The sequence below is a fragment of the Ailuropoda melanoleuca genome, chromosome 1 (assembly GCF_002007445.2).
Source record: "Ailuropoda melanoleuca isolate Jingjing chromosome 1, ASM200744v2, whole genome shotgun sequence".
Classification (NCBI taxonomy): domain Eukaryota; kingdom Metazoa; phylum Chordata; class Mammalia; order Carnivora; family Ursidae; genus Ailuropoda; species Ailuropoda melanoleuca.
Window position 1 is genome coordinate 62,275,405 of NC_048218.1, and position 27,850 is coordinate 62,303,254.

Here is a 27,850-nt window from a genome sequence, read left to right on the forward strand (position 1 = left end):
CTTTCTCAGCAGCCTAAAGACACCAATCCAAGACCAGTAGATAGAAAGAAGGGAATTCCAACTAAATACTAAGTAGGAAAGAGGAATAGAGCGCTACCTTTACTCTGTTCATGTGAACAATATAGGTAAACTGAAGCAGAAAACAAAGTTGAGAATCACTTCAAGTCTAGAATTGGCTACTGAAGGGGAAAAATCTGTAGGTAAACAAACTTTCACAGTCTTCTCAATTTGAAATCATGTTACCTACCAAAATGAAGTGAAGAATTTCAATTTTCAGCATTTATTGAGCATTTTCTATATGTCAGTAGCCACTGCAGAGGAAGTAAAGGTGGAGGTATAAAAGAGACGACATCTAAATTGAGTATGAAAGGAGCATTTAAGGCAGAGAAAAACTACATTCAAGATGCGGGGTCAATGAAAACAGCAGAGCTCAGGAAACAGTTTAGTGAGACGGCATACCATTGACTCTACTACCTTTTCATTATCCCTCTCTCTTCCACATTCTCCTCTCTTCTCTCCATATCCAGCTTAATTACAAGGTCTACCATTACCCTGATTCTCTAACACATGGTCAGTAAACAACAACAAAGGCCTGCTGCCTGTTTTTATAAACAAAGTTTTATAGGAACATAACAATGCTCATTCATGTAAGTATTGTCTATGGCTGTTTTGGGGAAGAGCCGAGTAGTTACAACCGAGACCATAGCCTGCAAAACCAAAAATATTTACTATCTGGCCCTTTATGAAAAAGTGTGCCAAGTCTGCTCTATCATATATCCTTCTCTTATATCATACCTGTTTGATAAACCACAACCCTGGTTAAATCCAGCTGCCTATTTATTCCATGTCTGTATCCAAACTGCTGAACACGGCTACAAAAACTGTGCTGCTTGGTTTCACGGTAAATTCATCATCAAGAAATTCAACTGGCCCAGCAATCATATATTTGCCTACTCTATTCACTTTCTCCAAGTACTTGATTTCTTCTTTTACTTTGCCTCCAATACCTGTCTTCCCATCCTCACCCTCAGCTGATGACCTTGCTTGTACCACCACATGTGCCTATCTACAGCATCTAAACCGATATGCTCCTCCTTCCCTTCTCTAACTAGGGATAAAGTGACTAAGCTCCTTTTTAAGGTAAACCCTGCTACATGTAAAAAAACGATACTATTCTGCTTTTCCTAATCACAATCAACACCAGTTATTTTCCTATCTCTTGTCAATAATTATTCTCTATCTGTGGGAGCATTACAATCTGCACACAAACTCACTGTTATTTCTCCCATCGTTAAAAAGAAAACTCTAACTGCACTAATTACCACCATATTTTCTGCCCTCCTTTAACAGTAAAATTCCTCCAAAGAGGTGTCTAAATGGACATTGTCCAATACCAGTCTCTTCTAATTCTCTCTGAAACTTATTCCAAATAAGACTTCAGCACCACTGCTCCACCAGAATTGTTCCTTAAGATCAGTAATCTCCTTGTTGCTGAATCCAATGTCAATTTTCAGTCATCATCTTATCTCTCCTTTTTACTTGACTGAGCACTACTATTTAACATAGTTGCATCATGTTCCCTTCTTTCGAATACTTGCTTTACTTGGGTTCTAAAACACTATACTCTTCTGGTTTTCATCCTACCTTAAAGACCACTCTTCTTGCTCTCCATTTCTGGCTCATTCTATTACCCTTTTTCTCTTAAGGAATGGAGGATCCCAGGGCTCAGTCAGATTTCTGTTCTTTATGTAAGCTCACTCCTGTGATGATCTCATCCTGTCAGGTGGTTTTGATAATTCTCTACATTGATGACTCCCAAATTCATATATACGCTGGACCTTTCTGCCTTTAACTCCAGACTAGTATGTCAAATTGTGTACTTGACATTGCTCAGGCTAAAAACCTTAGAATCATCATTAATTCCCAACCTCCTCTTTCTCTCACACATATACATACACAAAAAAAAGTATTAATGGTTCTACCTTTAAAATTTACTCAGGATCCAACCATTCCTTACCATCGTCTCTGCTACAATCCTAGTCTGAAACACCATCACCGCTCACCTGGATTATTGCAATGTCCTCTTAAAAGGTCTTTCTGCTTCTACCTTTACCCCTTTGGTCCATATCAACAAAAGAGAAGTTAGATGCTAGCTCTTCCCTCCACCTCATCAAGATTTATTCTTATAAGTCTACAAGGTTCTCCACACACACACTTCCTTATTTCTCTGTCCTCTACTCTACTGCTGCCCCGTTGCTTGCTCATCTCTACTGACAATAGCTTCCTGCTGTTTCTTGAAAACATTTGGCAGGTTTTCCCATTCAAGGCCTCTATACTGATCACTCCTTCAACCTGGAATGTTCTCCCCCTCAGATATACACACTGCTCACTTGCCTCAACTCCTTCAAATCTTTGCTAAAATGTTACTGCTTTAGATGGCTTTCCCTAATTGGCCTTTCCCCAATTTCTCCACCCCACACTCCTACCTGCCCTCCCTACTTAACTTTCCCCATGATACTTATCATTTTCTAACCACATAGAAAATGCTGCTTCCCCCCAACTAGACTAAGCTCAATGAGAGGTAAGATTTTTGTCTGTTTTGTTCACCGTTCTTCTCCACCCAGAATACTGCCTAGCACACAGTAGGCACTCAATAAATATCTGCTGAATAAATTAAGCTCAAAAGCAATGAATATTATTTAAGAATTAGGATGGCAGTTTTACAGGTCTGCTTTAACTCAAACAGCACTATGAAAAGTGAGTATGGAGAGGGGGTAAGACAGAAGGTGACAGTGAAAACAGTGTGAGCTTCCAGAAACCTCCTGCAAGTACCCAAGACCTAAACTAGGGCTTAGGCAGTAAGGACTGAAAGAAAAGGGAGGTTGGGAGGGGCAGGTATATTGGTTACCTAAACATGAGAATAATAGAGAACCTGAGAAACAAAGAAACTGGATTAATTAAACAGTCTCTAAACTTGGGCGACTAGGCAGGTAATGAAACAAGAAAAGCATAAAAAGGAAAAAAGGTGTGAAGGAAAAAGTTTTAACTTTTAGTTAATGATCTCAGATCTCAGAACATCTTAGGTGGCTATGTTCCACAGGTAGCTGGAAACGCAGGTGAAGTCAAAACTCAGAAAAGAAGAATGGAGTTATGTCTAGAGATTTAGACAATAGCTAAACGATGAGAACAGCCTCACTCACCTCAGAAGAATGTGTACAGTAAGAGAGTGAGAAACGACTGAGTGTGGAATCCTGGAAAACACAAACTTGAGATTACATTAGGGGACAACTTTGTAAAGACTAAGAAAGAGAACTAAGAGGCATTAAAAAGCAAGGAAATTTCAATAATGATGAGATGTGGAACAGCGAAGTGTTTCACTGGCAGGAGATAAGGACTGAAAAGGTTGTTAGATCTGGTATATCATGGTTCGGTGATGGTCCTGGAAAGAGTAGTTTCAGACCATGGTATCTGTAGCAACCAACCTATAATGAGATCAAGAGTGTGCAGATGACAGGTGAGGAATACGAGGCAGCTAATTTAGTTTGTTCTTACAAAATCCCTCGTGGTGAAAGTAAAAAGAAAGCCCGGAGCTGGTAACTTGAGGAGAGGCAAAATCGAAGAGAGATTGTAGAGAATTGTTGATGTGTTTTTCATTTGTATTTTTTAAATGGCTAAAAGAGACCCACATTTATTCGTAGGCTGAATGGATAAGGATGGAATAAAGTGATAAGAAAGGAAAGAAAAGGGATAACTGATAAAGCAGTGTTCTAAAACATCATGAGAAATGAGAAACAAGAACAGAGAGTAGTATACAGTTCAATTAAAAGGCAAGGTTAGCATTAGTCACACAAAGTATGGAAGGCCAAACTCTGATAGTACAAGTTCTGTGACCACAAGCAAGTTACTTAACTTCTTTCAGACTCAGTTTCCTATAAAATTATGCTAACAATGGCATCTATTTTAAAAGACTGTCTTGAGATTATAGTAATCTATAAAAAGCTCTTTTAGCACATTACCTGGCAAATTATAAAGATTCAGATTTTCACTATTATCATCTTTAGAAGGAAATGATACCATATTTTCCTTCCTGTACATGTAAAATAAACGATTAGGTTAGAAAGAAATGTAAGTAAAGTAAGTGTATGTCTGATGACCCTCCTTCTTGTAAAATAAGAAATAAGGTCATACGCAGAACTAAAGGCAGCAAAAGTAATGCTGCAAGCTAAGAGAAGAAAATTTCAGAGATCAAGATTTAGACAAGAAGATCCAAGCGAAGATGAGGTCTACTAAAAGGAATACATAAATAGAATACCAAACTGGTACCGAAGGGTATGTACAGAGAAATGAAGGAATGGTGAGTCCTGGGTTTCAGAAAGATCAGATGCTGAAAATCAAGAAACCTGATTTTAATAAATCATTTGACAAAGTTAATCACAATATATTTATGAATGACCTGAAGATGTGTATAGCACTGTATTATAATTTAATTCATTTGCTAAACAATCATACCAAAAATGAAGAATAAAAAGTTGAAAACATGAATGTCAAATTCAAGGAAGGTTTCCAGTTGTAAGACTACAAGCTCTGTCCTTCTCTTGTCCCAATCAATATTTTCAAATGATTTCATATATTAGGGGTCGTGAAAGCAAATGCCTTCACTGGCTAAGCAACAAATGTAAATGTGTGAAGCCAAAGTGTGTAGTACAGTAAGGGGTAGTGGTTGATAAATCAGATAGACAGTATAAAACATAACTAAAAGCATCCTAATTCATAAAAATATTAACAGAATGTGCTAGCCAAATAAAACATGCCAGGGGATGAATCTGGCAGTTTATAATTTCTGACTTTAACATAACCACCAAAGAGTGACACAAACCTATGAATGGCTTAAAATGGAAGACCAAAGAAGAATTTAAAGAACTCTAATAGTCTGAAAAGCTAAGCCAAACCTTCAATATAATACAAAACCCTATGATTAAACTCAGAGTATCAATTTATTATGTAGAATGACAGATAAGACTTGACAGTAATTCAGCTGAAAAATAAATGAGAGGTGTTAACTGAAGAGAACTCAAAAGGCAATCAACATTGAGTTGCAGTTAATGAAAACCTTAGTGCAATATTAGGTTACAGCTCAAGTATTGTGTTCGGATCAGTAAAGATAATTCCACTCTGCTTTGCACAGTTCAGGCTTCATTTGACATACTGATCATATCCATTTTTAGGCAATGTATTTTATTTATAATATTAACAAAGCAGAATACCTCAAAGGAAGATTAAAGAAACCATGTCTGCTATAGGTTGAATGTTCTAAAATACTACCCTATGAGAAATATGGGGGCTTAAATTATATTTAGACTACTACTTTGCAGATTAACATAAACCTATCTCTTTGCTCATAGATACTTTGTTTATTCATCCATTTCTTACCAAAAACTTGCAATTTCTTTAGAACCATAGAGAAGCTCTGTCCATTTTGTAGGTACAGTGTAAATGACCATATACATTTAAAAGCTGTCATTTTGGGGGCACCTGGGTGGCTTAGTCAGTTAAACATCTGCCTTCGGCTCAGATCATGATCTCAGGGTCCTGGGGTCAAGCCCCACATCAGGCTCTGCACTCAGCAGGGAGTCTGCTTCTCCCTTTCCCCCTGCTCATGCTCTCTCTCTCTCAAATAAATAAATCTTTAAAAAAAAAAAAAACTCCGAAAAATTGCATAATGTACAATTTAGGGAGTCTTTCTCTCAGTGGTTCAGTTTTCCTAGTTATCACTTCTATTAATAAACTACTCTTTAGATACTCATAACCACTCCTCTATGAACTTCACTCTAAAGCTATTCATTCAAGAAGAAATTTAAATAACAAAATTTCGATCACACCTGACAATTAAACCAGAACTGGAACAACTCCATCCTACATTTGGATAACAGATACTACTATTACGCTCTTATCCTCAGATGATTTTTGAGGTCAAAGAAACAAAATTACTTGAGGCTACAGTTTTAAGTAGAATCATGCTATAATTCTAAAAATTTGATGGTATATGAAACAGCATATCATAGAACCCAGCAATAACACATTTAACCAAGTATCATGATAGCCCAGGATTCTCCTCAGAATTGAGGGAACTTGGACTAGCAAAAAACCCCAACAAACAAAAAACAAAAAAACCTGAAAATAGATGCCTTTTCTCCAATATGTGTGCCAGGCTGGCTAGAGATGGGAATAACACTAACAATAAAGTGGGTGTGGAGTAGGAAAAGGGAAATATTCTTTTGCTTGGGATGTGGAAAGGGAGATGAACACTTGGCATACAACAAGATTATGGCAAGCTTCATCCTCATCCCACACCATCAACACAAAATAAATACCAAACTATCAAAAGTTTTTTTTTTTTAAATTAAATCTACCAGAAGAAAACATGAGTGTGTTTGCAATCTTGGAGGACAAAATATCTATAAGCTATTAAGGAAAATGATGCCAATTAGATCACAAAAAATGTAAAACTTTTACACTACTTTCTGAGAAAACAACAACAAAACCAGAGCCAAATTTAAAAAATGACAATATTTTTGTCCATCAAAAGTATTAGAATCAATGAATTCAGTAAAGCTGCAGGGTACAAAATTAATATACAGAAATCTGTTGCATTTCTATTCACTAATAACAAAGTAGCAGTAGCGGAAAGAGAAATTAAGAAAACAATCCCATTTATAATTGTATCAAAAAGAACACAATACCTAGGAATAAATTTAACCAAGGAAGTATAAGACGTGTGCTCTGAAAACTATGAAATACTGATAAAAGAAATTAAGGACAACACAAACAATGGAAAGACAGATCATGCTCAAGGACTGGAAGAATGAATACTGTTAAAATGTCTATGCTACCCAAAGCAATCTACAGATTCATTGCAATCTCTATCAAATACCAAGAGTGTTTTTTCACAGAACTAGAAGAAATAATCCTAACATTTTTATGGAACCACAAAATATCCTTAAAGCCAAAGCAATCTCGATAAAGAAGAATAAAGTTGAAGGTACCAGAATCCCGGATTTCGAACTGTACTACAAAGCTTTAATAAAACAGTATGATACTGGTACAAAAATAAACACATAGATCAATGGTTTTAAAAAACAGGGAGCCCAGAAATAAACCTGCCCTATGTGGTCAATTAATCTATGATGAAGGAGGTGAAAATATACATTGGGGAAAAGACAAACTCTTCAATAAAAGCTATTGGGAAATCTGGACATGAAAAAGAATGAAACTAAACTACTTTCTTACAGAAATCATTAAAACTCCTAAAAGAAAACATAGGCAATACATTCTTGGATATCAACCTTAGCAAAATTTTTCTGGATCCATCTCCTCAGGCAAGGGCAACAATAGAAAAAATAAACAATTGGGACTAGGAAACCCTCAATGAAACAAAAAGGCAAACTACTGAACAGGAGAAGATATATGCAAATGATCTGAGAAGGGGTTAATATCCCAAATATATATAGACTTCATACAACAACTCAACACCAAAAAACCCAGATAGTCCAATTAATTTTTTTTTTTTTTTTTTTTTATTTATTTGACATTGATAGAGACAGCCAGCGAGAGAGGGAACACAAGCAGGGGGAGTGGGAGAGGAAGAAGCAGGCTCATAGCAGAGGAGCCCGATGCGGGGCCTCGATCCCAGAACGCCAGGATCACGCCCTGAGCCGAAGGCAGACGCTTAACCGCTGTGCCACCCAGGCGCCCCTCAGATAGTCCAATTAAAAATGGGCGAAAAACCTGAATCGATATTTTTCCAAAGAAGACATATAGATGGCACACAGGCACATGAAAAGATGCTCAACATCACTAATCATCAGGGAAATGCAAATCAAAACCACAATGAGATATCACCTCACACCAGTCAGTATCAAAAAGACAAGAAATAACAAGTCCTGGCAAAGATGTGGAGAAAAGAAAATCCTCACGCACTGTTGGTGGGAATGTAAACTGGTGCAACCATTGTGGAAAACAGCATGGAGTTTCCTGAAAAAATTAAAAGCACTGCCATACAATCCAGCAATTTCATTTCTGGGTATTTACTTGAAGAAAATGAAAACACAAATTTGAAAAGATACATGTACCCCTATGTTTACTGCAGCAGTATTTACCACAGCCAGGATACGGAAGCAACCTAAGTGTCCATCAGTAAGTAGACGAATGGATAAAGAAGATGTGGTACATATACACAATGGAATGTTTCTCAGCCATTAAAAAAAGAATGAAATCTTGCCATTCATGACAACATGGATGGGCCTAGAAAGTACTATGCTAAGTGAAGTAAGTCAGACTGAGAAAGACAAATACCATATGATTTCACTTAAACGTAGAATTTAAAAAATAAAACAAACGAACAAACAAAACAGAAACGGGACTCATAAATACAGAGAACAAACTGATGGCTGCCATACGGGAGGGGAATGGCGAGACAGGTGAAATAGGTGAAGAGGATAAGGAGGTACAAACTTCAACTATAAAATAGCCAATAATATTGTAATAGCTTTGTATGGTGACAGGTATAGTGAGCATGTTGTAGTGCATATAAGAGTCACTACATTGTACACTGAAACTAATATAACACTGTATGTCAACTATAATTTTAAAAATTTGACATTTAGTAGGGGCGCCTGGGTGGCTCAGTCGTTAAGCGTCTACCTTCGGCTCAGGGCATGATCCCGGTGTTCTGGGATCGAGCCCTATATCAGGCTCCTCCGCTGGGAGCCTGCTTCTTCCTCTCCCACTCCCCTTGCTTGTGTTCCCTCTCTCGCTGGCTGTCTCTATCTCTGTCAAATAAATAAATAAAATCTTAAAAAAAAAGGGGCGCCTGGGTGGCACAGCGGTTAAGCGTCTGCCTTCGGCTCAGGGCGTGATCCCGGCGTTATGGGATCGAGCCCCACATCAGGCTCTTCTGCTATGAGCCTGCTTCTTCCTCTCCCACTCCCCCTGCTTGTGTTCCCTCTCTCGCTGGCTGTCTCTATCTCTGTCGAATAAATAAATAAAATCTTTAAAAAAAAAAAAAAAAAATCTTAAAAAAAAAATTTGACATTTAGTGAAAATATTTCTGCTTGCATACGACAAAGGACTAATTTCTGTTTAAAATACAAACAGCTCATTAATTATGACGTAAGTCAATAAAAAAAGACTAACATTCCAACAGAAAAAACTGAAAAGGGACAAAAACAAATGGCCGATAATGGTCCTACCAATGGCCAATAAAAATTAAGATACATAACCCCATTCATAATTAAAGATATATAATAAAAATAACAATGAGCTACCACTGTTCACCTATCAAACTGGAAAAGAAAATTCAGTCTGAGAAAACTAGGTATTGGAATGGGGCCACGTGCAATATGCACCATCACACACTTCTGGTGAAAACCCAAACTCTTACAACCTTTTGGGAAATCAATGGGCTAATATATTCATCCCAAAGCAAAGACATACAGAAATCCAATTCAACTCAGCAGTGCCATTTCTAGGAATCACGTGTATGAAAATGTGTGTCTATTCATATGAACACACAAAGACTGTTGAATATTTGTGGGGAGCAAAAAATTAATAATAATCTACAAGCCAGAAAGTACAGACATGCTCAAAAACAAAACAAAAGCCCACATTAATGGGATATGCCAAAGCAGCACAGAAGCTAACTGAAAAGAGCTCCCAAAGGCCAAAGCTGAAACAATATGATCAACAAAATATAGTATTCAATTATCACCCTAAGTATAAAACAATGAGTCCACAATGATATAAATTAATGACTAAAAGATTAAAAGATGGGGAGAAAAGACAATCTCTCAACCAGAAGAAATCCAAATAATTTTTGTAGCCAATTTGCTCTTAAGGAGAAGGAACTCCTCCCTTTTAGGTGTGGGCTGTGCACAGTGACTTCCTTCCAGAGGATAGAGCATGCAAAGGGGGTGGGTAGGGGGAGTAACTTTACAGTGGAGAAAACTGAAAAATATGAAATCAGCCAGGTGATCAAGGCTAATAACAACAGCTACAAGTTGTGCTGATACTATGTGCCCTTGATATGATGTGATGAAATGGCACTGTGGACTTTTTCCAAATAACCAGTTTATTATGAGATAAACATTAAACAAACTCCAATAGTGAGGCAGCCTACCAGTACTCCTCAAAACTGTCAAGATCATCAAAAACAAGAAAGTCTGAAAAACTGCCAGTCAAGAGGAGCCTAACAGACATAGTTAACCAAACATAATGTGGTAGCCTAAATGGGATCATGGAAGAGAAAAAAGACATTAGATAAAAACTAGGGAAATCTAAATAAACTATGGAATTTAGTTAATAATAATGTACTGAGGGGCGCCTGGGTGGCACAGCGGTTGGTCGTCTGCCTTCGGCTCAGGGCGTGATCCCGGCATTATGGGATCGAGCCCCACATCAGGCTCCTCTGCTATGAGCCTGCTTCTTCCTCTCCCACACCCCCAGCTTGTGTTCCCTCTCTCGCTGGCTGTTTCTATCTCTGTCGAATAAATAAATAAAATCTTTAAAAAAAATAATAATAATAATGTACTGATATTGATTTAATTGTAATAAATGTAACCTTACTAATATATTAACAATAGGGGAAAATTGGGTGCAGTGTCTGTGCATATAGACATAAAATGCCATATTGTTATATTTTGGGGAAAAGAGGGGCAACATGTTGAAAATAATATGAATATTATTACATTAACATGTGATATATGTTTGCATACAGGAAATTTACCTCTATAGGAAGGATTTGAGGATTTAGTGATCAGGGTAAAGATTTTACTTCTATCTACCCGTCCTGTGTTATTTCAATTTTTTTACAGTATGCATTGTAATGATATTTTAGTGTCACTAAAATATCACAATAATATAAAAACAAGGTGGTAACTGATATTCAAAAGAAACTCCTAGATTTACATCTTCAAGCAAACAACAGTTATCATCATATTTGGTATTATAACCTTTATAATTCATGAAGAGGTCTTGATAATTCATCTACCTCAAGAATTCTGCATTACCTATATATTCATTCTCTAGTCTCACCTAAAATGTCAGCATTTCATCAGCAAAATGTTCATACAGAATGAATATACCACTTTAATAGAATGCAATTTTAAACAAGAAATAAATTGGGGTTATTTAGGCAACCTCTTTATTTCTGTAAATAAAATTCTCTGCTATCAGTGATTTTCACAAAGGAAGGTAAGAGAGAAGGAAAAGAAATGGAGTTGTATTTTGTAAACCAGACCATGTATACACTTAGCTATAACTCTGTACAGCATTTCTATATGTACACCATTTCCGTAACTTGAGATTTCATTTAATTAAAAAATAACAACAAAAAATTCTTTTCATCTAGGGGAGCTGACCTTGACCCAAACAAGCACTTAAGAACCCACTTCTACATCCCCAGCCTCACCTCCCACTACTATCCCCATACTCCTATAATTTATATACCAGAAATTTCAAAATACTTGTATTTCTTCTACACAGACTATGTTGTTTAACCTCACCAAGCCTTTCAAACATTCTGTACATTTATTTTTTTTTAAGATTTATTTATTTGAGAGAGAGAGAGCACAAGCTAGGGAGGTGGGAGGGCCAGAGGGAGAGGGAGAAGCAGACTCCCTGCTGGGCAGGGAGCCCGAAGTGGGGCTCGATCCTAGGACCCTGAGATCTTGACCTGAGCTGAGGCAGACCCTTAACCCAGGTGCCCCTGAACATCTTGTACTTCTAATTTGACACATACCTATTATCTACAGAACTCCTGAATAAGTATCACTTCTCCTACGTAATTCCTTTGCTGACCCTTCTGGATAATTTATTCCTTTTCTCTATAGTACTTCAGTTCATAGTCCAAAAAATTGTTACTCCATGTGTCATTCTACAGTGTATTTCTTTTCCTGTCTTTTTCAAACTCATTTAAACAAACCTATACTTTGTCTTGTACGTAAAACGCTATATAGTGCTAGTAAACCGAAATGAACTTCAAGAATTCAGAAAGTAGGTGATTGGAAGAACACAGACTTTATAGATGAAGAGTCTACATTTGAAATTGGCTCCTGTGGTTGGTTACTAACTATGCAACTTTGAACGTATTATTTAATTACACTAGACTTTGATATCCTCAAAGATAAACTTATAATAAAATAGTACTATTACCTACCTTATAAGCACCAAGATGACTAAATGAGAAAAATGCAAAATATGTATAGAAAAAAGCACTTTATAAATCATAAGATTTGACAAAAAGTTTAGTGTTTTTATTCATGATTTAAGATATTATATAATAATCTCTACAGTAATCAAAAGAATATCTCTAAGAATATGAATCTGATAAAAAATTATCATATATAGGGGCGCCTGGGTGGCACAGCGGTTAAGCGTCTGCCTTCGGCTCAGGGCGTGATCCCGGCGTTACGGGATAGCCCCACATCAGGCTCCTCAGCTATGAGCCTGCTTCTTCCTCTCCCACTCCCCCTGCTTGTGTTCCCTCTCTCGCTGGCTGTCTCTATCTCTGTCAAATAAATAAATAAAATCTTTAAAAAAAAAAAATTATCATATATATGGTATATTATATTTAATCTGATGTTTTTAAGTATCTATTTTGGAATATGTTTTATAATATTTTAGTACAATGGTACTAATTTATTGTGCTTACTTAAAATTTATTTACTGATGAAGTAAACAAAACAGAAGACAATCAGCATATGTTCAATTATTACTTTTCAGTCTATCCCTCTACAATACAATATGCACCCACTATAGCTGGAAGTCTCTATTTTATTCATCTTTTCTACCCAGCATAACAACTTCACTAAGCAGTCCACAAAATGTAGAAAGTAAGTGGAGAACAGGACTTCTGGAATGGCAGAGTAGAGAGCACAGGAGGTCTCCTCAGCAGAACAAAAATTTAACTGGTAAAATGATTAAAAAACAATCATTTGAAGTATCTGGTAATTTTTATAAGGGCATACAGCAAATGAAGAAACAAATCTCAATAAGAACAGCAGGAGTCTGTGGCATTTAAGTAAAGACCTGCTCCCTTACCCTAATATCCTATTTCCATGTCTGGGAAGCTTTAATTCAGTACTTACTCCAGACAGGTACGGTCAATAAGATGGGTAGCTTCCTCTCCTCTAGGAAGGAGAGGAAGCCCCCTGTCAGCTCTAGTCTGGGGCTATGGTTTCACCCCAGGAGGGACAGGCTGTGTCCCAAGATGCAAAAGATCTATTCAAGTTGGGCAGAGCCAACTGTGTCTCCCTTTCCCCACCAGTCCCCAAAAGTAAGTCAGAAGCTCTACTCCAGGCATAGCAGGCTGGGAACCTGAGAGTCTCACCTTTAACTTGCTCATACAGCAGAGCGCCCATGCTGGGAGTGGCAAGGTGTGAAGAACAGGGGCTGCCACTGCCCATCCTCTACTGCCACTCATAAAGTGAGGGTGTTACTCTAGAAAAAGTGAGTCTTCACACAGAGTTCTAGTGCAGAAGAATAGGGATTCTGTCCAGAGGGAAAGACAGGCTAGCTCTGCCTACAGAGACTGATTTTATTTGTGACACAGTAGGGAAAACGTCATGCCTATGGGCATTGTCTAAAAACAATGGGGATCTTTGTGGAGGATGGGTAGGTCCCTGACACAAGCAAATATGCAAGGCACCAGAAGTTGAAGAGAAACAAGAAAAGAGAGAGCCAAAAAGAGCCTACCTGGCAACAGTCATCTCTGGAGGTCATTAAGGATATGCACAGGTGCTAGGTTGTGCAGGATGTGGGGGAGACTTGAAGCATTCCCCAAGTTGTACACAGATATATCAACAAAGAGTAAAAGCATTACTGGCATAAGGGATTTACAAGCAACCTCAAATCAAACACTGAACAATAAGCTACTCTGATCCAAGAGCAACTTCCAGGAAATAAAATCATATTCATCCCTGGCAGTCAGAAATAACGTGAATGCCCAAGGCTGCACCTTCTCAGGAGCAATCAGAGAAATTCTAAGCTACTCGTAGCTGGTTCGATCTGTGGAAAATATAGACTCTTTTTTTTTTTAATTAAAGATTTAATTTATTTATTTAACAAAGAGAGAGACAGCCAGCGAGAAAGGGAACACAAGCAGGGGGAGTGGGAGAGAAAGCAGCAGGCTCCCAGCGGAAGAGCCTGACATGGGGCTCGATCCCAAAACTCCAGGATCACGCCCTGAGTCGAAAACAGACGCTTAACGACTGAGCCACTCAGGCGCCCCCAAGACTCTTTGCACTGAGAAGAGGCACCCACGCCACTCACACATGCAATGGTAAAGCATAAAAATATAACTGGCTAAGGGAACTCAAAGTACAACCTTTGACCAATCAGTGACATTAAAAAGAAGATCTCAAATCAAGAATCTTAACTTAAGGGGCGCCTGGGTGGCACAGCGGTTAAGCGTCTGCCTTCGGCTCAGGGCGTGATCCCGGCGTTATGGGATCGAGCCCCACATCAGGCTCCTCTGCTATGAGCCTGCTTTCTTTAAAAAAAAAAAAAAAAAAAATCTTAACTTAAGAAACTAGGAAAGAAAGGGTAAAATAAACCCACAGCAAGCTGCAGGAAGGAAATGATAAAAGAGAACAGAACAGAAATGAGTGATATACAGAATAGAAAAACAATTGGAAAAAAAAATCAATGAAACCAAAAGTTGATTCATAATAAAAAAAAAACAAAAAAAACAAAAAACAAGAAAACTGACAAACTTTTGGCTAGACTGACCGAGGGGGGAAAAAAAGACTCAAATTATGAAAATCAGAAATGAAAGGGGGGACATCACAGCTGACCTTACAGTAAAAAAAAAATAAAATAAGGGAAAAGTATGAAACACTTTGTGTCAATAAGTAAAATAACTTAGATAAAATGGACAAAATACCAAAGTGGACAAAAGAAACAATAGAAAATCTAAATACACCTATTACAAGCAAAGAAACTAAATTAGTAATTTTAAAACTTCTCACAGAAAGTGCCCCAGTATATAGATGGCTTCATTCGAGAAACCTACCAAACTTTCAAGAAAGTATTAATACCAGCTCACAAAAACCAGAAGAAGAAGAAGAAGAAGAAGAAGAAAGAAGAAGAAAGAAGAAGAAGAAGAAAGAAGAGGAGGAGGAGGAAAACACTTCCCAATTCATTCTAAGAAGCCAGTATTACCCTGATACCAAAACCATCATGGGGTGGGGGGGGAGGGAGATGGACACATAAGAGACTACTAATCAATATCCCTTATGAATGCAAAACTCCTCTAAAAACTACTACTCAGCAATGTATAAAATGATTATACACCATGACCCAATGAGATTAATTTCAGAAATGCCAAGTAGGTTTTAGCATTCAAAAAATTAACGTAATTTGACAAAATTCAACATTCCATGAAATGCTAAACAAACTAGGAATAAAAGGGAACTTCCTTAAACCTGATAAGTGACATCTACAAAAAACCCACAGCTAACATCATACTTAAAAAGAAAGACTAAATACTTTTCCCTTCTAAAATCAAGAACAAAATAAGGATGTCTGCTTTCATCTCCTCTCAACCTTGTCCTGGAGGTTCTAGCTGGGGCAGTGACAAGAAAAAATAAAAGGCATCCAAGACATTATATTTTGATAAAAAGGTCAGTTCATCACTTAGATATAACTACTATGCACATATAATGTATCAACAACAGAATCTCAAATATATAAAGCAAAAACTGATAGAATTGAAGGAAGTAATGGACAATTCTACAATAGTTGGAGACTTTAATACACTCTTTCAATAATGGACAGCACATCTAGATAAAAGAGCAATAAAGAAATAAAAGATCTGAACATTATAAACCAAAACAATATCTATCTATATTTACATCCCAAAACAGAAAAATACACATTATTCTCAAGTGCACATTGGATATTATCCAGAATAAGCCATATATTAGGCAACAAAACAAATCTCAATAAATTTAAAATGAATGAAATCATACGAAGTATCTTCTCCAACCATAACAGAATGATACTAGAAATAAATAACGGAAGGAAAAAAATCACAAATGTGTGGAAAATAAACATCACTCTAAACAACCAACAGGACAAAGAAAATTAAACAACACACTCTGAAAAATGAAACATTAGAATACACTTGGGATACATAAAAACAAAAATCCAACATACCACCCTCTGAATGCTATCTTCACTGCACTCAGTGGGAAATTGCGAGCTGTAAATGCCTACATTAAGAAAGAAGATTTCAAGTCAATAACCTAACTTTACATCCTGAAGAACTAGAAAAGAGGAGGAAACTAAACCTAAAGCTAGCTAAAGGAAGGAAATAATATAGACCAGAAATAATAGAGACCAAAAAAATTCAAGAAAATCAAAAGCTGATTCTTTGAAAGCTCAAAAAAACTGACAAACCTTTAACTAGACTGACAAAAAAGACACAAAAAACTAACATCAGAACTGAAAATGAGGACATTACTACTGACCTTACAGAAATAAAAAGGACCAAAGCAGAATAGTATGAACGAATGTGTGCCAACAAATTAGATAGCCTAGGTGAAATCAACAAATTCAAGGAAACACATCAAATATTAAACTAACTCAAAACAAAATACAAAACCTCAATGAACCTACATAAGGAGAGACTGTACCAATCAGTAATCAAAAACTTACAAAAACGTAGTCTAGGACCAGGCGGTTTCAATGGTAAATTCTTTTTTTTTTTTTAAAGATTTTTTTTTATTTATTTATTCGACAGAGATAGAGACAGCCAGTGAGAGAGGGAACACAAGCAGGGAGAGTGGAAGAGGAAGAAGCAGGCTCATAGGAGGAGCCTGATGTGGGGCTCGATCCCACAATGCCGGGATCACGCCCTGAGCCGAAGGCAGACGCTTAACCGCTGTGCCACCCAGGCGCCCCTCAATGGTAAATTCTAACAAACATATAAAGAATTAACAATTCTTCACAAGCTATTCCAAAAAAAAAAAAAACAGAAGAGTTTAAGTGTTCAGATTAATGCCTGGTGTACAGTAAGCGTCACGCAAATTTTGGCTATTATCATCACTACTACTACTATTATTGTCCTAAAACAAAAGGCTATTTATTCTTTTCTAAAAATTCTCCAAAGTAGACACTGTACAACCTCTCCTTGTTTAGCAATAATTACTGAGTTATTTTTAAATGTTACATTTCTAATACACTGCTCCTGGAGAAACAGACATTCTATGCTAAACAGTACAGCATACTATACAGACCTTGGAGAAAGACTGCCCAGACTCCTAACTTTGCCACTCAGTAGCTGTATGACTCTCAGGTACTTACTTAACTACAAGTGCCTGTTTCTTCTATAAAACGGGGGATAATAACAGTACCCATTCTTCACTGGGCGGCTATAAGTTTTAAGTGAGTTATAATTACATGTAAAGTGCTGAGAGCAATATCTGATGCATAGGAAGTGCAATATATATTTGCTATTATTAAATAACAATTTGTAGAGTAGTAAGTTAATGTTTATTAAGTGTTAATTATATGCCAAGTGCTACGATAAAGCACTTAAACATTATTATACTTTTTTCTTACAAAATCCCTACTGTACAGATGACAAGGGGAAAAAGGCTTACTAAGGTAAGTATCTTGCCTAGTCATACTGCTATCAAGTGGCATAACTGGGATGTAAACCAAGCTACAAAAGCCAGAGCTCTTTAATTTTCAGAATAGATTCACCTCTACCCATTCCTCTCCAAGGCTAGTGACAAACAGGCATAATCAAGCACAGCATTGTTCTCTCTGATCCCAGAAGCAGTGGTAGAATCTTCTGCTTCTGCACACAGCCCTCTACACAGTTACTATCAATAGAACAAAGTTGGTATGAGGAATGAAATCAACTTGTCACTCTTGCTATTTAAACTGCCTCTCATGCAAGTAGATGAGAGTTTTTTTTAAGGAAGGCTATTTCTTTATTATTCAAGTAATCATTCTATGATGAACACAGGTAAAATATTTTCACATGTAAGGTTACTTACAGAAATTTTTCTTAAAAAAAAAAAACCAATTAATTTAAATAAAATTTGAGGCTCCTGTAAAGACACAATGTGGTTTACATACTATATCCGTCCTTCATAATCCTAGGGTTCTACAGAGGTGAGGTGCAACTCAGCAAAGACAATGTCAGCTGGTCCCATACCCTAGTTTCAATCAAAGCAACTTTGCTTTCTATCTGTTCTATTTATAGAATAGGGTTCTTCATAAAATTTTGTTTAGGGGAAAGGAGCTTCTACACTCAAATATTGATATTGAAAAAACACACAAACTCAGAACTCACAAAAGTATCATAAGCCTAGACTTTCCAAACATTCAAAAATCCCCTTTTTTGTCTGGTCAAGGAGATAGAGTGCTACTTTTTCTGAACTAAATCAGAGTTACTAAAACCTACTGGGTAATCTAAAGTATACTAATTCACTACATGATGCTCTAGTTACTATAGCAAACACTAATAATTCAAACCAGAACACTATGACTAAGACTAATTAGGTCATACCTCTGGTCTCTGTCCTGACTTAATTCCCCCTTCTTTTAGTTACCCTGGTTAGTCCTTTCCCCAGTTACATGCTAAAAGCTGATTATTTACAAACCCTAAAGAAAAATAGTCTTTAAAATGGCAGAGTGGAGCAAAATAAAGACAAGTTCCTCAAAATAGACATAAGCTTTCAGTTAATCTGTTGTCAGTGGAAATATTTGCCAAATATTGCAGTAATCCTACTCTTACTTCACCCAGAGCTGAAGAGTGCTTACAGACAAAAATTATGATGAAGCCCTGGGGTAGCTTAGCTACCATTTTAAAATTAAAAATAACAGTGGGGGAATTGTTAGGGAGTATTATGCAGTTCAAAAACTCAATGGAATATTATACAGCCAATAACTACAAGTACTATGAAGCAAAATGGAAAATTTTATGAGATCTTCAAAGTTTCTAAGTCATAAATAATTATTCATGCAACTATGTAAAACATGTACAAATGAAATAAGATAGATTGATGGATAATGTAGAAGTCAAAAGTCAGGATAGTGAGTGAAAAATTTTTCTTCTTTAAAATTTTCCAAAAAGGGAGTAATAAGGGCTCAGAAAGAAGAAACACCAAGAAAGAGAATGAAGGTCGCTCAGGACAGATGAGAATTCATACAAAGACTCAGAAGGATCAGATATTCAAAGAAAAATGGGTTGAAACCCAATAAAAGAAGGGTACAGAAAACCCAGAGGATGAGGTTGAAATCCATATAGGAAGTAAACAAGAGAGCGAGAGAGAGAGACAGAGACAGATACCAGAGTTGAAGAGGGAAAAGAAATCTGAGGGGGTGACATAGACCAAAAGAGAGGGACAGAACACCAAAGACCAAGAGACAGAGACCCAGAACCCAGAGTGAAAGAAGCAGAAACCAGAAAGTAAACAGAGACAAAAGACATAGAAGAGACTGAGAAAATGGTAGAGAGGGAGAGATGAGGATGACAATAAGAGAGTTATGAAATATTCCCATATACATCAACCAAGTCTTTCACCCTTATAATCCTGAAACACTGAATTCTTCTCTTTCTCCTCCTTACAATTTCTAAAATCATCCCCGTAATTGCCGCCTCACATCTCCTTTAGGCTCATGTTCTTACCAATGATTTCCTGTCCGGACATTCCCCTAAGCTCTCTGACACTCCGAAAAGAAACTCTTCGTGGAATTTTGAATCCCAGTCTCTTCATAGAGGTTTTTTTTGTTATTGTTTTTTGTTGTTTTTACTACTTTGCCCTAGACAAAACCTGGATCCCACCCAAAGGCACCGGCTTCTTTGCAGCTCTCCCAAATGGAGACTGTTCTCACATCCCAGGATCAGCAAGCAATACTTAGTGCTGGCTCTTTACTGTCCTGGTTTCAAACATCCCTTCTTCCTCCTCCCAGAACTCCACCACATGGCTACACAACTCCATCAACCCAATCTTGTCAATATCCTTTCTCTACTAAGCACCGCACTCCCCACTGCCACCACTACCACCTATGAAATCATACGTGTATCTACCTAATGGGAATTTCTATTTGCATGTCCCAGAGGCATCCTGAACTATTATTTCTTCCCCCAAAACTCTTCTAATATATACACATAGGCACTACATAATGCTTCTGTTAGAAAAATGCCTACCTAATACAGGACTGTCATATTCAGAGAGAAATCATCTTTAAAGATTTGTAAGAATTTCCTAAGACATTTAGATCCTTTTCTAAAACATAGTTCTAAGTTCATTCTCAGTAACCTACTCATAAGAGTTAGAACAGGTAACTACAAACCTGAGCTCTCAACTCGAGAGCTGAACCCATCTTCACATATGGGACATATTAATTTACTATCTGGTCTCCTGAGTGATGTCAGCCCTGCCAGAACAATTCAGAAGAACAGAAGTAGAGACCATGAGTAGGGCAAGAAGAGATCATTTTTTTGGTGGCTAGAAGATTATGGGAGGTCCTGAACCTGTGTATTTCTGCATATCTTCAGAAAACCTTTCTCTTTTGTTAAGGAAGGATCGTTATTTTCAGCAATATATCAATTTTCTTTCTTTCTATTTTTTTTTTTGTTAACAAAGCTATCCAAAATTAAGAGGATTTTTTTTTCCACTTTGGAAAATTTAGAAAGCTCAAGAGAAAGTTCTGAGATAAATAAAACATTAGAAAGTACATTTCTTTTTCATAGTAGACAGAGGTTCAGTGTCCTTCTGGTTAACCTCCCTTAATGTCTTCTCAATTGCTCTGTATCTGTAGACCATTTATGATAATAAGCAGCTCTGAACAGCAGCAGGGAGGAAAATCCATCCTCTGGGTTACACAGATAACAGTCCACCGTCACTCCCAAGGCAGGATTAAGTGAGGGTGAGGGCAGACTATGATCAAGGCTTTCACCAGACCAAAACCAGATAAGTAAACCTTTTGATGCTGCCACAAATAGAGTCTTATATTCAAAAGTTTGACATTCTTCCTTTTCTTCTCTTTATCTTGGTAAGCATTAAATGAGTTAATGTTTGTAAAGTACTAAAAACAGTGTCTCCTATACAGGGAAAGCTATATAAATAAAGTAATCATGATAAAATGTTTAGGGGATTTGTAAGGAGGCCTTTGCAAGCCAATCTCCATGTAATCCAGTGGTTCACGGAACAAATAATTCTGACCTTTACTTTCCTCCCTGGGGTATTATAGTGTCTAGCATCTAATAACAAAAAGTCATGAGGATGCAAAATTCCATTATAAGAGTGCTGTGAACATAACAGATGTTCCATAATTTTATTTGGGAAGGGACAGGGAAAAGTAAAGACATGTCAAAACAGATAAGATTAAAGACATAACAGGCAGTTTGCTAGGCTTAAAAAAAAAAAAAAAAAGGTAGCATGAACCTCATAACCTGCTTTAGAAACAAAAGTGCTCAAATACTTACAAGGGCTTACAGTCCCTAATACAAGCACCTGAGAAACAAGAGTCATTAAGGAGCCAATCTGCTAATTATGGTTGCCAAAACATTAGCTATGACTGACACAAACACACACAAATATTTATGTATCTACAGGAAGTATATCACAATTATGGCTTAATACATAGGTACCTTCCCATATTACAGGCTCTGACATGAAAAAGAGAACTTGTAAGGAAATAATCTAAATAAAATTTAATGGAAAATGGTTAAACACTGGTACACTGGGCAATAGTTATATGAAGTAAAAAGAATACCAGGCTTAGAAATCAAGAGGAATTATGGATCTAGAAACTTTAGATAGTATATACCAGAAGTCTGAGGTTCAAGATATCAAATGGACTTATCCAAAGTCATATTTGTTCAGCCAAAAAGATTAAGTGGTTTATTATTTGCCCTGTCTTCTCACCCAAACCAATGAAGTAAAAATGTAAGGAAAATATTGAATCTGGGAAGACAGGAGAGTGAACAGGCAGGCAGAAAGAAGCAGGTAAAACAGAAGAAACTGATTTTCTGTGCTTCCAAACTCCAGTGAGCACAATGACATTAGTTACTTTCATCATCTGAACAGAAAGACAAAAAGGGACGGGGATGCACAGCACAAAGTCTCCTTTAATTATCTTTTGCTTTCACAAAATTAAATATGATCATAAATAGTGACCACTTACAACAAGCTCTGTAATATTATACCTTTCTAACTTTTTCCCTTGCCAAAAATAGGTTAAACTTGCCTCCCTGTGTTTAAGTCTCACTCTGGTCCTAACTAAAGTCTTCCTGTTTCCCCTTTCCCTCCAATACTTCCACTTAAAATGACATCATTTTCCACCTCTAATAAACAGGTGGAACTATCATGGGGCTCCAGAAGCACATAAGGAATATAGAAGATTTAAAATATGTATGTATATATATATAAAGAACTAAAGACAAATATTCCAAAAAAAGAAAATTCTTAAAAATTCATTTCCTTTATTATTTCATAAACAATTTCTGATATAACTAATGATATTCAATTATTATATCTTGAGCTCAGAATCACTATGGCCTGTGTTTTAGAATTCTTCCATTTAATTAGCAAAACTGTTCCGCTAGTTGGGCTAGGGTGGGGGGGGTGGAGAATGATGACTATTTTTAGAAGAATAACAAATCTATCACAATATTCAGTACACACTTTCTGCAAGACCTACCTTCTCACCACTTGAGTAGAAGAAATAACGCAATCGGACTATGTTACAGTGATCTAGCTTTCTCATGATTTGGAGCTCTCGGTTCTGAAAAGGAAACACATGAAAATATTTTTTAAAGGATAAATGCTATTCACCATATTGACTAAGATTCTAAGATCTCATAACATTAAACACTACAAAGAGCAGGCTATGGACATGTTACTAAAAGTATGGTCTAGGGAGTAGGGGCCTGGGCAAAATAGGTGAAGGGGATTAAGAGGTACAAACTGCCGACTGTAAAATAAGTCATGGGGATGAAAAGTAAAGCACAGGGAATATAGTCTATAATACTGTAATACACTTATCATGGTAATTTCATAACTGTTGAATCACTACATTGTACACCTAAAATTAATTTAATATTATATGTCCACTATAGTTCAATTAAAATTTTTAAAAATTAAAAAAATAACAAAAAAATTTTAAACAAAATAAAAAGTATGGCCTATAGACCAATGCTGACCTGCAACCTATTTGTTACTAGTCTATGTTACTAGTCTACCACTTTCTACTACTCTGAAATAAGATAAATACAGAAATTGAGAATAAGTACTTAGAATGTTTTATAGCAATTTGATATAATAATTTCATATCTGTGAATTTTAGAATGGGGCCTATATTTTGTATTTTTTTAAATTTCACTTTTCTAGTAACTGATTTGTATTATATTTTACAAAAACATCAGTCTTCGATGAACTGGAAATCTTTAAAACTAATATTTCACCACTAACTGTTTGAGAAGCAGTGTGTATAGTATGTAAGAGATATATGGAATGAGCTATTACTACTGTAATCTTTCGCAACTATAATAAAAATCAAACTTCTCACTAAACGAATTTGGGTACAAAGAGCTCTTACAAGCCGTACTATCTTCTACGATACGGTAAAAAAAATAAAAAATCTGAGAGCCCATAAGAAGGGCTCAGTTGCTAAGTTAAAATATGGCATACTAGAAATTGTACAGTCCTCATAAATTTACAGACCACACAAATCATTTTTTCCTTTGGGGAATTTCAAAGTTATATCATTCTTCGTGAAAAGAAAGCATTAAATAATACGATGACTTCCTAACAACATAAGTTTTTGCAGTAATAAATGTGCAGAGTATGGGGCGCCTGGGTGGCACAGCGGTTAAGCGTCTGCCTTCGGCTCAGGGCGTGATCCCGGTGTTCTGGGATCGAGCCCCACATCAGGCTCCTCTGCTGGGAGCCTGCTTCTTCCTCTCCCACTCCCCCTGCTTGTGTTCCCACTCTCGCTGCCTGTCTCTATCTCTGTCAAATAAATAAAACCTTTAAAAAATAAAAAAAAATAAATAAAAAATAATAAATGTGCAGAGTATATATTAACAAAGAAGATAAATTCCAAAAGTATACTTGGCTATCAGAAGTCCAGTAAATAAAGGCCAAATTACATAACACAGAGAAAATATTACAAAGTACTAGCTATATGGACAGGAAATATAAAATTTCAAAATTTTGGAAGACCTACAAAACATAAAATTATATACCTGGGAATCTGAAAGGAAAAATGCTTTATGGTCAGAAAAGAGGCCAAAAAAAGAGGGGTTGAGGGTTGCACAGCAGATGAGGAGCCTAAAAAGCAGAACTGTCCTAGAGCAGAGCGGGCTCCAGTTTTTAGAAGATGGTACCAGAAACATGCAAACGTTTCTCCTCCTCTAGAAACTTCCAACTGTCTCTATAATTGTTCTAGCATGTCATCTCAGGGAAACTGGAAACTCGAAAGGACTTTCCTCTATCCCTTTAAATTGACCTTGAGAGCTGGGTTCATGTACAGTAATATTTAAAATTCTTTTATAGCGGCACCTGGGTGGCTCAGCTGGTTAAACAGCTGACTCCTGGTATCAGCTCAGGTCATGATCTCAGGGTACTGGGATGGAGCCCCACGTCAGGCTCTGCACTCAGTGGGAAGTCAGCTTAAGGATTCTCTCTCTCCCTCTGCCCTTCCCTCCACTCGTGCTCTCTCTCAAATAAGTAAATCTTTTTTAAAAAATAAAAAAAATTCTTTTATAGAACATCAATCTTTCATCCCATTACTTTTTATAAAATGTTTATAGCTGAAGCAATAAACAAAAACTCAGTACAGTATAATTGCTTTAATAAAGATAACTCAAGTCACATTCTGAGTTTTAACTGTGACAGGGGAGAACACAAAAAACTACCAACTTCAAAACTGTGTCTATTTGCATTTTAAACTGATGCTAAGTCTGGAAGTATGTCTATACTTTGCCAGTTCAGATCTATATAGCTAGTTTTGTGGAAGAACTGTTGGTAAGCTAAGACTCACTGCTCTCACGATACACAGACATAAAGATTGTTTTTCAACATAGCCAACTATATTAAAATAAGCTCTTTCTCCAGACTCATTAACCAAGTTATAAAAGAGAACTATTAAATTCTCAGATAACAGAAGTTATATAAGTTTATGCATACTATATTTTACCAGAAAGAATGCATAAGTGAAGCAAATACATGGACCTAAATATTCATCTACCCTTACACTCTTTTGACATATTCTATTCTTTTTAAGTCTTAAATTTTCTCATCTTAAAATTCCCTAAAAGGTCTAAAATATAAATTTCACAGAGCAACATTTATAAGTATTAATCATGCCAACATTAGGCAAAGTTAATGCCTGACTGCATTTAAATATACAACTATCACAAGCCTAGCCATTGTTTCTGAGTCATTCTTTATTAATTCACTAATGAAATACTAATTCCATAGAAAACACTGTTATTCTACAAATATTGTACACCTATTCTACGCCAGGCATCATTCATAATGTTAAGGATATGGCAGTGAACAAGACTAAGTTCCTATCTTCACGAAACTTACAGTCTATCGAGGACAATGAGGAAGAAACAGTATTATTTTCACATACCTTAAAGAGATAGAGCATGATATAGACAAGGAGCTATATTTTGAATAGGGAAGTCAGAAAACACCTCACAAAGGAGGTAAGATCTGAACACAAATCTGAATGACAGGATGATGACAACCATGTGAAGATACAGGGGAAGAGCACTGCAGTTTATAGGAACCTCCAAATGTAAGTGGCTAGAGGTGGACATGACATATTCAAGAAAAAACTAGAAGAATAATGTGATTGCGGCACACTGAGTAAAGGAAGAGAAGAAAAGTTCAGAAAAGGTAGGCAGGGGGTATGTCTATAAACTCTTTTTTTTAAAATAATTTTTATTTTGTTATATTAGCCACCGTACAGTACATCCCCAGTTTTTGATGCAATATTCTATGACTCATTATTTGCATATAATACCCAGTGCACCATGCAATATGTGCCCTCCTTAATACCCTTCATGGGTCTATCCCAATTCCCCACTCCTCTCCCCTCTGAAGCCCTCAGTTTCTTTCCCAGAGTCCACAGTCTCTCATGTTCATTCCCCCTTCTTCCCCCCGCTTCATTCTTCCTTCCTTCTCCTACCGATCTTCCTATTTCTTATGTTCCATAAATGAGTGAAACCATATGATAATTGTCTTTCTCTGCTTGACTTATTTCACTTAGCATTATCTCCTCCAGTCCCGTCCATGTTGCTGCAAATGTTGTGTAATCGTTCTTTCTGATGGCTGAGTAATATTCCATTGTATATATGGACCACATCTTCTTAACNCCATTGTATATATGGACCACATCTTCTTAACCCAGTCATCTGCTGAAGGGCATCTTGGCTCCTTCCACAATTTAGCTATTGTGGACAATGCTGCTATGAACATCAGGGGTGCATATGGCCCTTCTCTTCACTATGTCTGTATCTTTGGGGTAAATATTCAGTAGTGCAATTGCTGGATCACAAGGTAGCTCAATTTTTAACTTTTTAAGGGACTTCCACACTGTTTTCCAAAATTATAAACTCTTTTAATCATGGTAAGAAGCTGAGTTTCATATTAAATGTAAAGGAAAGCCAATGTCATTTTGATCAGGAAAATGACATAATCTGATTTACCCTTTTAAAAAGATCATTCTAAAAACTGAGAGAATAAATTTGATGGGAGAAAGTGGTTCAAGACTTCTGTTTTCATCTATTAAGTGTGAAATGTTTACTGGCCATCCAAGTGCAAATACTGTGAGGCTCAAGGTAGAAGAAGTTGAAGCCGGAAATACGCATCTGAGGGTCATCTTCATAAAGAGAACTTAAAGCAAGGGAACCCAATGGTATCACCTAGGGAAGAAGTTTAGACCAGAATACATAAATAAATATTCAGAGGTACAAGGAGTGGATCGCACAGAGAAGTAATGAAGGAGGACGAAAAATAGGAGAGAAGGTTATCTTAAAAGCCAATTTAAAAAAGTTTTCAGAAAAAGGCAGTGACCGTTTATGTCAAAAGGTGCTGAAAGGCTGATTAAGATGAAAATAGAGGGGTGCCTGGGTGACACAGCGGTTAAGCGTCTGCCTTCGGTTCAGGGCGTGATCCTGGCGTTATGGGATCAAGCCCCACATCAGGCTCCTCTGCTATGAGCCTGCTTCTTCCTCTCCCACTCCCCCTGCTTGTGTTCCCCCTCTCGCTGGCTATCTCTATCTCTGTCAAATAAATAAATAAAAACTTAAAAAAAAAAAAAGATGAAAATAGAAAACTGATCATCGGAAAGGGTAAATGCAGGATGCCAGTGACTTACAAAAGTGGTTTCAGTAAACAGTGGCATCAAAAGCCTGACCAGAGTGAATTAAGGTGGGCTTGGAAGACACAGGGGAAGGTGTAAGAAGTTAGAAAGTTCAAAGAAGGCAGTATTTCCAGCTACAGTGGAATAAAGAGATTGATAAATCCGTTCCCCCTCAAAAGACCTATAAAAAGGACTACACTGTAGGGGTGCTTGGGTGGCTTAATTGGTTAAGTGTTTGACTCTTAGTCTCAGTTCAGGTCATAATCTCAGGGTCCTGAGATCCAGCTCTGGGTCGGGCTCCTCGCTCAGTGGGGAGTCCACCTGAGAGACTCTCCCTCCTTCTGCCCCACCCACACATTCAGGCACAAGCTCTCTCTTTCCCCTCTCTCAAAATAAATAAACTTTTTTTTTTTTTTTAAAGGACTACACTGTAGAAAACACCATTTCAAGGCTC

The 27,850-nt window shown here is 36.9% G+C and overlaps 1 protein-coding gene across 5 annotated transcripts in view; it reads right to left on the reverse strand.

Moving 5' to 3' along the window:
- Positions 1-27,850, reverse strand: part of GSK3B (glycogen synthase kinase 3 beta) — a 200,912-nt gene that overhangs the window by 87,933 nt on the left and 85,129 nt on the right. For 4 of the 5 annotated variants that reach the window (XM_034659097.1, XM_002915254.4, XM_034659089.1 and 1 more), the window contains exon 3: positions 22,720-22,803. The exons of the other annotated variant lie outside the window; for it this stretch is intronic. In XM_034659097.1, the coding sequence (XP_034514988.1) occupies positions 22,720-22,803 (84 nt within the window). The remainder of the gene's footprint in view (positions 1-22,719; positions 22,804-27,850) is intronic. 5 annotated transcript variants of the gene reach the window in all.